Source organism: Physcomitrium patens, chromosome 6, assembly GCF_059467195.1.
Source record: "Physcomitrium patens ecotype Gransden chromosome 6, ASM5946719v1, whole genome shotgun sequence".
In the NCBI taxonomy this organism is placed as follows: domain Eukaryota; kingdom Viridiplantae; phylum Streptophyta; class Bryopsida; order Funariales; family Funariaceae; genus Physcomitrium; species Physcomitrium patens.
In genome coordinates this window covers 10043432-10058000 of record NC_143415.1, presented here as the reverse complement: position 1 = coordinate 10058000, position 14569 = coordinate 10043432, and the positions used below count along the sequence as shown (strand labels likewise).

The following is a 14569-nucleotide window of genomic DNA, read 5'->3' as shown; positions in this document are numbered from 1 at the left end:
AAAATTATATAAATATAAACTATATATATATATATATATATATATAGATGTATTATCAAATGAATCATTTTAACAAAATACTTTAAAATAAAATAAAAATAGTAAAAATTTGAAAATTAATCATTTATTTTCATCTTTTAAATATCATTTATTAAAAAGTGAAAGCATCATACCTATATTTCCAACAAATAAGCCTAGAATATTTAGAAGGTTACAAAACTATTCATATCTACAACATTGTATTTTAAGTAAAAAATAATATTTCCATACAAAAGAGAGCTGAAACTCGGAAATAAAGAATATTTATACTACATGAGTACAAGATATCAATAACTGATATGTTAAAATACAATAAGAATTAAATATCATACGATAAATCTGATTTAAGAAAATGTTTTAATAAATTAATTATGAATCAAATTATCTTATAATTATACTAAGTTTTCAATCAAACAATCATATGTGTATGATTTAAAAATGTTTAAGAAAATTTTCGTATTAACTTCATTAAAGGTCTCAAAGAGATTTTCACTTAAAGCAACAAGAATAAAAAAAAATCACATAAATCAAAAAAATTCTTCTTGAAAATTTATATATATAATGCTAAATTACATGCTGCTCATCGTAATAAAAAAAAATTAAAAAAAAAAAACATTTCTTGGTTAATGTTGTCAAAAAATCAATATTTATGACTTAAAGAAAGTATTCATTTTCTTTTATAAAAAGAGTATCATGGTCATAAATAAGTAAATAAAAATTATTTATTTTTAATTTTTAATTTTTTTTCATGTTGTTATATTATGTTCTGATTTATCAACTTATTCATATTCTTCACTTATATCTTAAAAAAATCAAAGAACAAGTTTAAAATATTCCACATTTATTCAACCTTATTCAATCAATCACGAAATAATATTTCGTACCTTTAACATCTCATATATTTGATAAAATAAGCTACTTTTATGAAACATAATTGTATTTACCAACTAGAGTCTATTAATTGATATCTACATGTATATATGATCTAGTATTTCTGTAGTGTGAAACGTCCCTTTATTGGGCTCGTTTGTCTCGGCTCGGTTATCAGTCATACGATCCCTGTCACCGCGGGGGCCTCCGCAGCAGCCGCGACGATGCTTGCGTTTAGACGAGGCGAGGCCTTCTTCTTCGACGTATTGGATTCCGTGTTGCGGAGCTGGGTTTCGTTCTACGGGAATCTGTTTGCCCACTATGGCGATGAAGCTGGAAGGTATGGGTGTCGGATCATACTTCTGCTGGAGTGACCGTTTAATTTCTGCGTTGAATGGTCCACTTCTAGGTTTACCGGTTCGACGCAATTCGTTGTTAGTATCGAATTAGCGATCTCATGTAGTAGGAATCTGACGCCAAAATTTTGCGCAACTGGTTGTAATATTATAGAGGATACAAGATAAGCATTAGCGTATGAGGGGATGTGATTTTTGTGGGTTTTCTCACCTTAAAATTCGGGTAGCGGTGCGCTTGATATTTAGGGTGGCTTTGTTTTCTGGTATCAGTTCTCAGGGACTAGTTAGCTGGGAATCAAAATTTAGTCTGATTGTACTTTGTTTCGGGGTGTCCAGCATGCAATTTTAGGGTTAGAAATTGAGCTGCAGTGTCGAGCTTGTTATGATTGTAATGGTCTTTGGTTGAATTAGCGATATTAACCAGTGGATATTATCTGTTGGTTTAATATTGCCTGTTCGTTTCATTGTAGCTATAATTTATCTTGGAGGAAGTCCACGAGGGATCTAATGCCCTTTCAGTGTGAAGAATAAAAATGGCATAACCATGCTGGTTCTAATCTGTCCTGCACTTCCATGATCACATCTTCAATCATGAATTGTCTCAACGGTTTCGGTTGGTTGGAGTATTGATATCACGTGAACCAAATGTCTTTCATACAATCTTTAATTTTTAATTTCAGTGAAGTATTGCTGAATTTGGGCACATGGAAATGCTGGGGTGCTGATATTGCTTGCTATGGCTCTCATTGATGGCATATGTGGACTTCATCCTGCAGTTGTAGCTGGCTTAGCATTCCTTTTCTCGGTCGGTTTTCTCCTTCAGATTCTGGTAATAATCGCTTCTATGCTTGAGCTAGACCAAGAATTCGTGTGAACATGTGGCACTGTTCACTGTATGTGAAGTTCTTACTTGACCTAGCTCAGCTGGCATAACTTTGCGATTTTGCAAACTGTGTCTTCTTTTCTAGCATTCATCGTTCCGATTCAGGTCATTCGTAGGCTGCGTCTACATCAGTGGATATAAGTGTGTTTAATCGATTTGGTGATCTAAAATCAGTTTAATGTCATGAAATGTAACTGATTAATATGCGTTCTGCTTTTCAGGGATGTGCTTTATACAATAACTGGTGGCCAATGCTCACTGGTACGATTGTCTTCCATGTACTTGCTCTGACGATTTCCTTTGTGCTCACTAACGGCTATTGACTTGCAGTTGTATTGAATGTACTGGTCCAGTAAATTAACAGCATGTGTGGTGGCCTCTCCCGTAAGTTCATTTTGTGAATGCTGATTTGTTTGAAATGGTTCCATACTCACAATAGTGGACGTCTTTTGTTTGAATGGCTTCAGGTCTAATGTACATAATGCTGCCGATGCCTTGCTTGTTTTTTGGAAGCGGCGATTCTGGGATTTTTTCTTCTGATGGGGGCGAGTAAGTACCTCATAGTAACTTCCGACGGCACTATGATCCGCTGGTAACTGTGTGTTTGGATATTGGAGATTATTGTAGTGTTTGTTATGTTGCAGTTGTGTAACGTTTTAATTGATTTGCTGGTACGCCTAGTCCCAACTTTTCGTTGAACTCGAATCTGTTTTGTCTGCTGTATGAACAGCTGGGAAGACGCCGCCAAGTTCCTCACTGGTTTTTCTTCTGTTGGAAGCATTGCTATCCCCGCTATTTTGCGACATGCAGACCTTATCACGGCAGGCGCTATGTGGATTGAATTCATTGCTTTCTTCGTTCTTCTAGCCACGGTGGTGATATTTCAACGCGTAAGTCAGGAAGACAATTACAGTTATTACTGATGAAAGTCATGGATTGGCTCAGCCATTTGTACAGTTCTTGTCTACTTAGAAAGGTGTTGAATTGCCCAGTATTATTTCGAAACTCACTACATTAGTCACCACAACAGTAACATTTAGATTGGGTTCTAGCCTTGTGTTATGTTCAACATATATTCCCGTTTTGGGAAGAGTTTCAGTCAAGCATTTTTGAAATCTTGTTAGCAAACATTGTTTTAGCGTGATGTGTTCCTGTATCAAAGTTGACATACACTTACGAAGATTATATAGCCCTCATAGTCTATGGGAATCCTTGCCCTCTGTTGTTGATTAGAAATGGCTCTGAGTAGGACAGCGGCAGGACATTAGATACATCAGGTGTAGCAGGGATTAGAGATTTGAGTTAATAATTGCCACATGTACTCAGCGCACCAAGATGTATCAATTTGCTCCTTCTGGACTGCAACCCATTGACGTTTTGATCTGGTCCAATTCAATTGAATGGAATGTATTATTGCCAGTGCTCACAAAAGCATGCAAGGGAGTTCCTTTAATGTAACACCTGTACTGCTCATGACGGCTTCATTTTTGCAGTTCATTCCTTAGTGGTGCTATTCAGCAAATTTGCTTACCAGCAGGGTTTGCAAAACAACTCATCAAAAAATAATTTAAGTCTAAAAGTTATCCCTTGTAAGTGTTGCCATTACATAAAGATGTAAATGAATCTCCCTTTGAAATGCAAATTTAATGTTTATTAGATTTATACAAAATCAATGCAAGGAAGTTGAGGTAACAGATAGTAGGATAATAATAGAAAATGATAGTGTAGCACAAAAACATCATATTATTCTTACATGGAATTAAAGGCAATTTTGCTGCTTGGGTAGTTCCAAAAAAATTACAATAAATCTCCAAAATAAACATTAAGAAATTTGAAGGCAAAGAGACTGAAGTTCTATTTCAAGATAAAAACCAACAAATTTGTGTGAGAAAATCAATATTTTATGACATTATTATATACTATCAATAGTACATTCTTTTTTTAGCTATTCTCTTGCAGTAGAAATACTTATTGAATAATAATTAAGAAAATTCATAATACATACATAACACTTCAATAAGTATAGGCTTATAAAATTGCATATTATCTTTACAATGTGCAAAGAATTTACAACTCTTCTGAAATTTAATGACTACTAAACTTAATGATATCTTTATATAGTTCTAGTAAATTCCATTGGAGTAGCAAATATTCATTTGTAAAATAAAATACAAGAAAGAGGATATAAAAAAGAAAAGAAAAGAAAAGAAAAACTTACTAGTATGTTTTTCAAAAATATTACTTGAATTTATAGTAAGGATTAAAATATGGTAACGAGTATATATAATAATTCATCAAATTCTAAAAAGAGTATTACTATTATAAAAAAAATTTCATAGAAAGATTATTATACTAATAATTTCTTCTGAATTACTTTTCAACAACCAAATTGATAAATTATTTATAGACAAATTCAAAAGATGAGGTGAACATTTTAGTGAGTTTTATTTGCAGTTTCACATTCTCTAAATATTTAAATTATCTTAAAATTAAAGTATATATATGATAAAAGGTAATTTTTTAAATTAAAAGATTAGTTGAACTTTTTTTCTTATATAAGATAAAAAACAGTTTTATTAATAACAAAAAAATTTAAAACTTTTCAAACTTAAAAAAAAAATCTAATCAAAGAACCATTAGTTTTAAATTTTAGAACATAATAAATTTATAGAAAAAAGACATAAATTTATATATTTAAAAAAGATATAAAAGAAAAAAAAATACTCACAAATTTTGAAAGAATCTAACATATGGATTGGAAAAAATGGCTTAAAATCTACTTAGATGTTGACCATCCTTCTTCTTCAATCTTATTATAAATTTTCTAGCTTGAATATCTCTCTCTTGATCCGTTAACTTGTTTTCAGAATTTTTTTGAATATAAATAACTTAGTCAATCATTAGCGTACAAAAAATAAAATAAAATAAAATAAAAATTCAAATCCAATTGGTATTTTTCTTGAAATCAAAAGCATCATCATTGACATTCAAAATCTAATTTTGAAGCGCCTAACTCACTTGAATCTCAATTATCTTTTATTTAATTATCTAATTGAGCTCAAATTCACAACTCAGATTTAACACAACTCCATTCACAAACTCACATAATTTCATCCATAGATTGGCAACAAAGCTTGTACAATTCACCAAAATAATAGCTTATTTTTTTATTCAACATAAAATAGATTCACTTAAAAACAACCTAAAATTTGAAAAGCTCTTAAAAAGTTAATATGCACTCAAATCCCTCAAATTTAATGCTTATAAAAATCCTATTAAGTTTGCTTTTAGAATCCATGCTCTGATCAATAAAAAAAGATATTTATTTTCCATAAGTATCAAGGACATGAATTACAAACAGTTAAAGAATTAATACATTCTTGTGCCACTAAAAAAGAATAGATATTTATTCAAAAATAATATAATACTAAAATTAAAATGGCTATGGCAAAAGACAAAAAGACTATAGATTCTTAAAACAAGACTAGGAATAAAAAAAGTATTGACAAGAGTAAGGTCTTTCTTACTCTTGCCTCTATATATACTATCAAATTAAGAACTACATGGTGATGTTCTATAAAACCTCCAACATGTGTTCAACTTGCAAGAGACATGTCTAATTTGCAAGATAAGTTTCTTATATGTGCCCCAAATAATCTACTTATATCACAAGTCACTAACATATGTAATATGTGGCCAACTTATTAGCTAAATTTTTAACCTATCAATCACCTACAAACACGTACAAAGTCAAATCCACATCTATAAAGTTTTTATGAAGCTTCTTCATAAGATGTTATTGAATCTACTTATATTTATTTCTCTCTAACTTATTTACTTTAAATAAATATGTATGTTTATGACATTACTTCCTATTTTAAAACACCATCAAGAGCAGTTCTTGCATCTAATAATATTACCAAATATTGAAAGTCTCTTCTACATTTGTGATATCAAAGGCATTGTATCTAACTATCTATTTGAAGAAGAAAATTTTGTTCTTAAAGATTTTCATTTCTATTATATTGTCTTAAAGACTTAGATATGTATAATCAATAAGCCACTAGATTGATTTATTTATAAATAAGAAATGATCCAAATCTATGATAATCCAATTTGTTATAAGGACAATTAGTCTTAATATTATAACAAATTAATTATATCTTGTGGTCAACATAAAATTGAAGTTGTTCTTTGCAATGGCATCTAAATTTAATTTTCATTGTTCTTGAGCTACTTTTTATTATACTTTTATTATTGCATGTAATTCTACTAAATAATTTGTGAAATCTTCTATTGTGAGATTATCAATTTTTGAATACTTAAAAGTATAAATTTATGGATGATAATCAAAATTAGCATAGAAAATGATTGTTATGTATAAAAAGATATTATGTCATTATAGTCAAATTTTTCCAACATCAAAAGAATTGTCCAATCATCTTAATAGTAATTAATGGTACATCTTAAATACTAATACTTCAAAACTAAGTTCATTTTTTTTAATTTATCTATTGGTTTAAAAATAAAAAAAATAAAGGTAGTTTTATGTCCACTTTTAATATCTTAAAAAAGATTATCCAAATCCTTGATACAAATTGAATCCTTCTATCTAATATAATATTCCTTGGAAATCCATGATAGCAATAAATATTATCAAAAAAAAGTTTAATTTTTTTTTCATCTACGATAGATTTATTATATGATAAAAAAATATAATTTATGAAATAAATTAATATTACAAATATAAAATAATAAAAACTTGAGATTGAAGGATTTATAATAAAATCTATAGAAACAAGAGACCATAGCTATCATAGTATAGATAGTAGCTAAAGAAGTCTATAAAAATGATAACAAAGAATTTTTGATCTTGAAAAAACATCATATGATTGTAAAAATTCTTTAACTTCCTTTCATATTTGAGACTATCAATTTTTTTTTGATATTAGCTCTAAAATCTTATTATATCCAAAATGTCTTGTAGTTGAAAAATTATGACAAACATAAAGAACATGTAATTATTCTTCACCTTCTAAAATATATAAGGATCTCTTAAAATATTATAGATTATTTTTAAATTAAAATTTAAAATTATTATAAGATTTAAATATATTATTCTTAATATCATAAATAAAAAGATACAAAGACATATTTAATTAAATTTTATTTAAAAAATTTGAGTTAAAAATCAATATTGATTTTATTGTTTAAAAATAAAATTATTTTTACTTCAAATGAATTATTTGTTTGAATAAATTATTTTTTTGAATAAAAATAAAATTATAAAAATCATTTTTTTGAATAAAAGCTATAAGATGAAGTTTATCATTTGATTATATTTCTAATAATATTATAGATAAGACAAAATTTGATAAATTTATTTACAAAAAAAATTTCCTTAAAAAATTTATACAATAAAAAATTAAAATTATTATAAAAGCTTTCTTTAAAACTTCAAATAATATTTTAGTTTCTTTACTCCGCTGAAGTTTGTCTTTATAAGTTGGATGTATAAGTATAGCTGCAACTTAAGAATTATTTTTGATAAAGATCCAATAATAATTGACAAATCTCAAAAAATATTAGATGTTTCTTAGAATTTTTGGAACCTTCCAATCTATGATAGTTTGAACTTTTTTAGAATCCATCATAAGGCCATCATTTAAAATAATGTATCCTAAAAATTCAACTTAAGTTGTGTGAAATATACACTTTTTCATTTTTGTATATAATCTTATATTTTAAAGTTTTTTTAATATACTAAAGATATAAATTTTACATTCTTTTGTATTCTTAGAAAAAATTAAAATTTTGTCTTGTTAATAAATAAAAAAATCATCTAAAATTTCTCAAAAATATCATTCGTTAGATGTTAAAAAATAATTTGTGCATTTATAAGCCCAAAAAGCATGAAATTATATTTAAAATGTAATATTCTATTTTTTTAATGCATATAGATCTTTAATTAATTTAATGAATAAAAAAATCTTAATATCAAAAGTAGAAGATATATATTTTTGATAGTAATCTTAAAGATTCTTTGATAATCCATACACATCCATAGTGATATTTTTTCACAAAAAATAGATATAATATAATAAGCAAAAAAAGTTTTTTTTTAACAACATGCATAAAAGTTCTTACACTTTTCAATAAAGATTTGGATGTATTAGACTTTTGGCTTTTTATTTGGATAATATAAGTCTAAATTATGCAATAGAAAATATTAAAATTACAAGAAATCTAAATTACTAAAGAATTATACCTCTCTAGCTACAGTAAATTAAAAATAATTAAGCTAAAAGAAGATCTAATAACACCAAATATTAGAAAGCTATTATGACTATTAATTTCTATATTTATAAGAATATTTTTATGCATAAAATTTCTAATAGATAATAAAAAATTATTTATGATTTTTATATATAAGAGCTCAATTTTTTTTACCAAAGATATTTTTTATTTTTTAATAATGTCTTTATCAATAAAACAAGCTGATAATCCTAAATCTAATAAAATAGAAATTTTTAATTTTTGGTTTCTATATATTTATTTTTTTAGGATTTCTATTTTTGGTATTTTAAAGAAATTATTTTATTTCTCTAATATTTTATTTATAATATTTTATAGATTTTTTTATAATTTATTTATGATTTTAAAATAAAATTTCTTAAAAATTTCTTAAAAATTAATTAAGATTGATTATAATTGCTGAGGTTTAATTTAGATTCATTTAAAATTCAATAATTTTTTTTAGCATTTATGCTATTGTATTTTTCAAATTTATTTTCTACAATCAAGAACCTAGTGCATTCCCAAATAAGACAACATATTATATAACAACAGACTATTGTAAAAGATCCAATAAGGTTATTTTTTAAAATCCTTTAATAAAAGACTATAGCAACCAAATTAGAAAATATATGTGATGAATAAGATTTTTAAATTCCATTATTATACATGGTCCATCAAATATATACTATGATTACTCAAGCAATAGTCAAAATCATTATCCTTTAATGATAGTTCAAATTAATCAAGGAACATAGGAAGGATTTCTAGCATATGACCAAAACTAATAACTATTACATGCTTAAGATGTTAGGTATACAATGGCTCAACTTCATGTATTTTTTACATCATATTTATCACCTCCTTAATCTAATATGGTACAACTAAATAGTAAGAAGATCTCTCTAGACAATAAATATTTATCTTTTTTAGTTGTGATTAGAAGTAGGAGTGCCAAAAAACTGGTAGACTAAGTATAACTTAAAGAAGATAAAATATTTGTGGATACTACAAAAAAATCACTCAAGCTTGTAGAATGGACAAAAATTATTTACAATGTAGCTCAAGAATTACAAGAGAACCAACCTTATTCTCTAATTGAATCTAATAAAGAAGAGTGCCAACTTATGGACAAAGAAGGGCTTTAAACTTTGGTACTTTTTTAAAACAACCAATATCTCATAGAATCTTTAATCTTATAAGATCTTATGACTTATAGTAAGACATTTGTAGAGCTAGAGCCATCATTTCTTTTAGTCAAATGGTTCAAGTAGTACCAACCATCAAAAAAGATTTCAAAAAAAAAAGAAAAAAAAACTAAAAGTTTAGAAGGAACAATTAGAGATAAAGTTGATAATTTAGAAGAAAATGTTATTATAGAAGTAAAAATGATAATAAAGAATATTGATTTTTTGAAATAGATATAGAAATAGTAGATAAAATAATTGCTAAGATAATAGTTGATAATAAAATAATATTAATATTATATTTGAATACACCATGAATAAATTGGGATTGAAAATCAGTACAAGGCAATCATGAAGGTGAGATTAGCTTATCAAAGATCTTTTCAATATTTAAGTCAAATTTGAAATCTTTGCACATAAGCAAGAAGTGTAGATTATATAATATTATTTTATATAATTTATTTATATGTAAAATTGGGTAGCTATCATTTTTTATTAAAAAATGATGGCTGAGATAACATGAAATTTTAACCAATCGAAGGGCTTTAAGCCTTACTTTATTTTTAGATCTTTAATTAATTGAATAAAAATCATAGTATTTAGCTATTTTAGACTCCAAGTCTTGGCTCCATGCAAAAAAAAGACTAATAAGTATAAAATCCATTCAAACTAATTTTATTCAATCCAATAAAATTCTAATTATTGATTCAATTAAATATATTAGTCCTGAATTATAAAAATATAAAAATAAAGGTAAATTTACTAAGTAGTTAGTAAAAAAATTCTAAAAAAAGAAGACATTTAAATTTAATTTATACAATTTGAAATTCTATCCTTTTACATTATTATAAATAAAAAATTAGATACTTCTCAATCTTTGAAAGAATAAGTAGAGAATTCATAAAGATAATTTAATTTATAGAAACAATTTAAAAAAAAAAAGAAGAGATCTTTGATGAAAATAAATAAATAAAAAAAACACATTATTCCATAGATATGGGTGATGATTCAAGATGTGTCTTGGACATACACATGTAAGCCAATAATTACATATATAAATAGGTAGAAGTAAGTAAAAATAAATAAAAGTAAGTTAATTCTATAGTATTTGATATAAAAGCTTCCTAGAAGCTTCATAGGTGCTACTTTGACTTTATAGGTATCTTTAATTGACTTTTTGGATTAGAAATGTGGTCAACAAGTTGTTCATGTGCCACATATGTTGTTAGCTTGAAGACCAAGCTAATTATGTGGCCCACATATAGAAAAACTTGCCTTGTAAGTCAAGGCATGTATCCTACAAAGTCAACACATATTGGAGGTCCTATAGAACATCACCACGTAGCCTTGTCAAGGACAAGAACTCGATAAAAAAGAAATTTAGACAAGTGAGCCTTCACTCAAAGAAAAGTAACAAAATATAAATAAACAAGTATGTATACTGAAAGAAAAACTGGAATGGCTATTGCCAAAAGATAAGAAAACTAGAGACCCTTGAAATTAGACTGGAAGCAAGAAAGGAGTTGACAAGAGTGAAGAAGGCTTCACTCTTGTTTCTATATATACTATCTAACTAGGGGCTATGTGGCGACGTTCTATAGGACCTCCAATATGTGTTGACTTTGTAGGACACATGCCTTGACTTACAAGGTAAGTTTTTCCATGTGTGAGCCACATAGTTAGCATGATCTTCAAGCTAACAACATGTGTGGCTCATGGCCAACTTGTTGACTACGTTTCTAATCTAAAAAGTCAATTAAAGACACCTATGAAGTCAAAATAGCATCTATAAAACTTCTAAGAAGCTTCCATATTAAATACTATAGAATTAATTTAATTTTACCTAATTTTACTTACTTCCATCTATTTGTATATGTAATTACTAGCTTACATGAGTATGTCTGTGACATTACCCCCCCCCCCCCCCCCCCCCCCCCCCTCCCTTCCTTCTAGGGACAAGTTCTATGAGGAGCGGTCATCATATGTTGAGGAAATCTATAATGCGACGAATTGTATTTGCCACATACTCTGATCTTTGTTCTCTTCGAAGATGATTGATAGGGCCTCTCAACCATCGGTAGTATCCCATACCAGGGCGGGAAGACCACCCAGTTATTTGATCATTGTTGAGGCCTTCATAACTTCCTTCAAATAGAACATTTGAAACACCATCAAGAGTTGTTCCTACCTCTAGCAAAATCACCAAACATCGAGAGTTCCTTTCCAAGTTGTGATACCAAACACGTTGTATCTCGCCATCTATTCGAGCAAGAACATGTCGTTCTTAAAGATCTTCATCTCGATTGTGTCGTCTTGAAGGTTGTGACAATCATAATGTCTCATCCGATAGGTCAGCAAATGAAGGCTCTTCAGTCAAATCCGTTGGTTGTTGGTTCTCCATCTCCTAAGCGTCACAACTAAAAAGAAGCTACATATAAGTATTGAAAATAGAATGTTAACTTGCCTAGATGTTGTTTTTTTTATAAAGAAGATTTTTATCTTGATTTTAATGGATATCTTCGATGAAAAGCCTCTACTATCTTTGCAACATTTACAAGATTCTTTACTGGCTCCCATGTGCAATCACTAATATCATATCCGTGTCAATGGACTAGATATTCCAATTTATTTTGGCGCCGCCTTGAATCTAAGACTTCTTGTACTTCAAACTCTTCATTATTGTCCACTTCTATAGGAGAAGGTGGAGCTTGTCATCTTATTGGTATGTCCACTGTCTTGTATGGTTCAAGAAGAGACACGTGGAATACATGATGGATTTTTATTGATTACGATAGATGTAAACGATATGCAACTAGATTTATTTGTATAAAAATAGAAAATGGTCCAAGCCTTTGATAGTCCAACTTGTCACAAGGACGAGTGGTCTTGATATTGTGACCAAGTAGCCATACCTTATCACCCAAGTGGAATGGTAGTTGTTCCTTTTAATAGACATCCACATTGACTTTTTGTTGTTCTTAAGCCTCTTTTAACTGTGCCTTTATCGTTGCATGTAGCTCTGACAAATGAATCACCAAATCTTTCGCAATTTGGATTATCAACTTTTGAAAAGTCAAAAGTATGAAGTCATAGATGATAACCATAATTAGCAAAGAAAGGTGTTTATTTTGTAGAAGAATGTACATTGTTATTGTAAGTAAACTCTGCCAATGGCAAAAGTGTTGTCCAATCATCTTGTTGGTAATTAATGGTACATCTTAAATATTGCTCCAAAACTTAATTAACACGCTCCGTTTGTCCATCAGTTTAAGGATGGAATGCCAAAGATAGTTTTATATCTACTTTAAGAATCTTGAAAAGAGTCCGCTAAAATCTTGATACAAATTCACTTCTCCTATCTGATATAATATCCTTAGGTAATCCATGATAGCGATAGATATTGTGAAGAAAGAGCTTAGCTGTTTCTTTACCTGTGATAGATTTTGTACATGGTACAAAATGTGCCATCTTCGTAAAATGATCTACTATCACGAATATAGAGTCATAAGAACCTGAGATTGGAAGATCCGTGATGAAGTCCATAGAAACAGAAGACCATGGTTGTTCTGGAATGGGTAATGGCTAAAGAAGTCCAAAAGATCGATGACGAGGAGTTTTTGATCTTGAGCAAACATCACATGATTGTACAAAATCTTTCACTGCCTTCCTCATTTGAGGCCACCAAAAATTCCTAAATATCAGTTCCAAAGTCTTATTATATCCAAAATGTCCTAGTGCTGGAAAGTCGTGACGAGCTTGAAGAACACGTAATCGAGCTTCACCTTTTAGAACATATAGGCATCCTTCAAAATAGAATAGGTTGTTCTTGAATTCAAATTTAGAGGGATCATGAGATTTAGAAGAATTATTCTTGATATCATGAACAAAAGGATCTAAAGACATACTTAACTGAACTTGCTTAAAAAAAGTTAAATCAACAGTCAATGTTGATTTTATTGCTCGAAGATGAAATTGCTCTGGCTTCAAGAAAATCGTTCTTTGTTGCTCAAAAGCTGCATCTCCTTCTTTTGGTACAAGATAAGAACGTCTAAATAAGGTATTGGACAAACCTTATTGTTTTCCAGGCCGATAAGTGATGATGAACTCGAATCTTGATAAAGACATATTCCAACGAGCTTGATGACGATTTAATATGCGTATTGACATAAAATACTCAAGGTTCTTGTAATCCGTATACACGATGACTGAACTGGAAGCACCTTTTAGATAATGATGCCATTCTTGAAAAGAATCCACGATTGCAAGAAGTTCTTTGTCGTGGATCTCATAATTGATTTCTGCTGTTGAGAATTTTTTTGAATGAAAGGCTACAGGATGAAGTTTGTCATCTATTCCCATTTGTGATAAAATCGCATCCAAAGCAAAGTCTGATGCATCTGTTTCTATAAAGAATGCTTTGGAAAAATCAACACGATACAAGATTGGTGCAGAAACAAACACTGTCTTCAAAGACTCAAAAGCAACTTCTGCTTCTTGATTCCATTGGAGTTTGTCTTTACAAGTCAAACGTGTAAGTGGAGCTGCAACTCGAGAGAAGTCTTTAATGAAGATTCGATAGTAGTTGGCAAATCCTAAAAAATATTGGACATCTCTTACCGTTTTTGGGATCTTCCAATCTATAATAGTTTGAACTTTTTTAGGATCCATCATAAGTCCATCATTTGAAATGATGTAACCTAAGAAATCGACTTGAGTAGTATGGAATACATACTTTTCTATCTTGGCATAGAGTCCTGCATCTCTTAATTTTTGTAACACACGACAAATATGAAATTCATGTTCTTCTGGATTTTTAGAATAGATCAAGATGTCGTCAAGATAACAGACCACAAAATCATCTAAAAACTCTTGAAAAACATCATTCATTTAATATTGAAAAGGTATTGGTGCATTTGTAAGTCCAAGAGGCATAACGTTGT

At 28.8% G+C, this 14569-nt stretch overlaps 1 protein-coding gene across 1 annotated transcript; it reads left to right on the top strand.

Moving 5' to 3' along the window:
* The first annotated feature begins 1184 nt into the window (after positions 1-1184).
* Positions 1185-3527, top strand: LOC112283188 (vacuolar protein sorting-associated protein 55 homolog). The gene is made up of 5 exons (XM_024521613.3): positions 1185-1249; positions 2042-2094; positions 2370-2409; positions 2616-2697; positions 2879-3527. The coding sequence occupies exons 1-5, from the start codon at positions 1231-1233 to the stop codon at positions 3069-3071; spliced, it is 387 nt and encodes a 128-aa protein (XP_024377381.1). The 5' UTR covers positions 1185-1230; the 3' UTR covers positions 3072-3527.
* The last annotated feature ends 11042 nt before the right edge of the window (positions 3528-14569 follow it).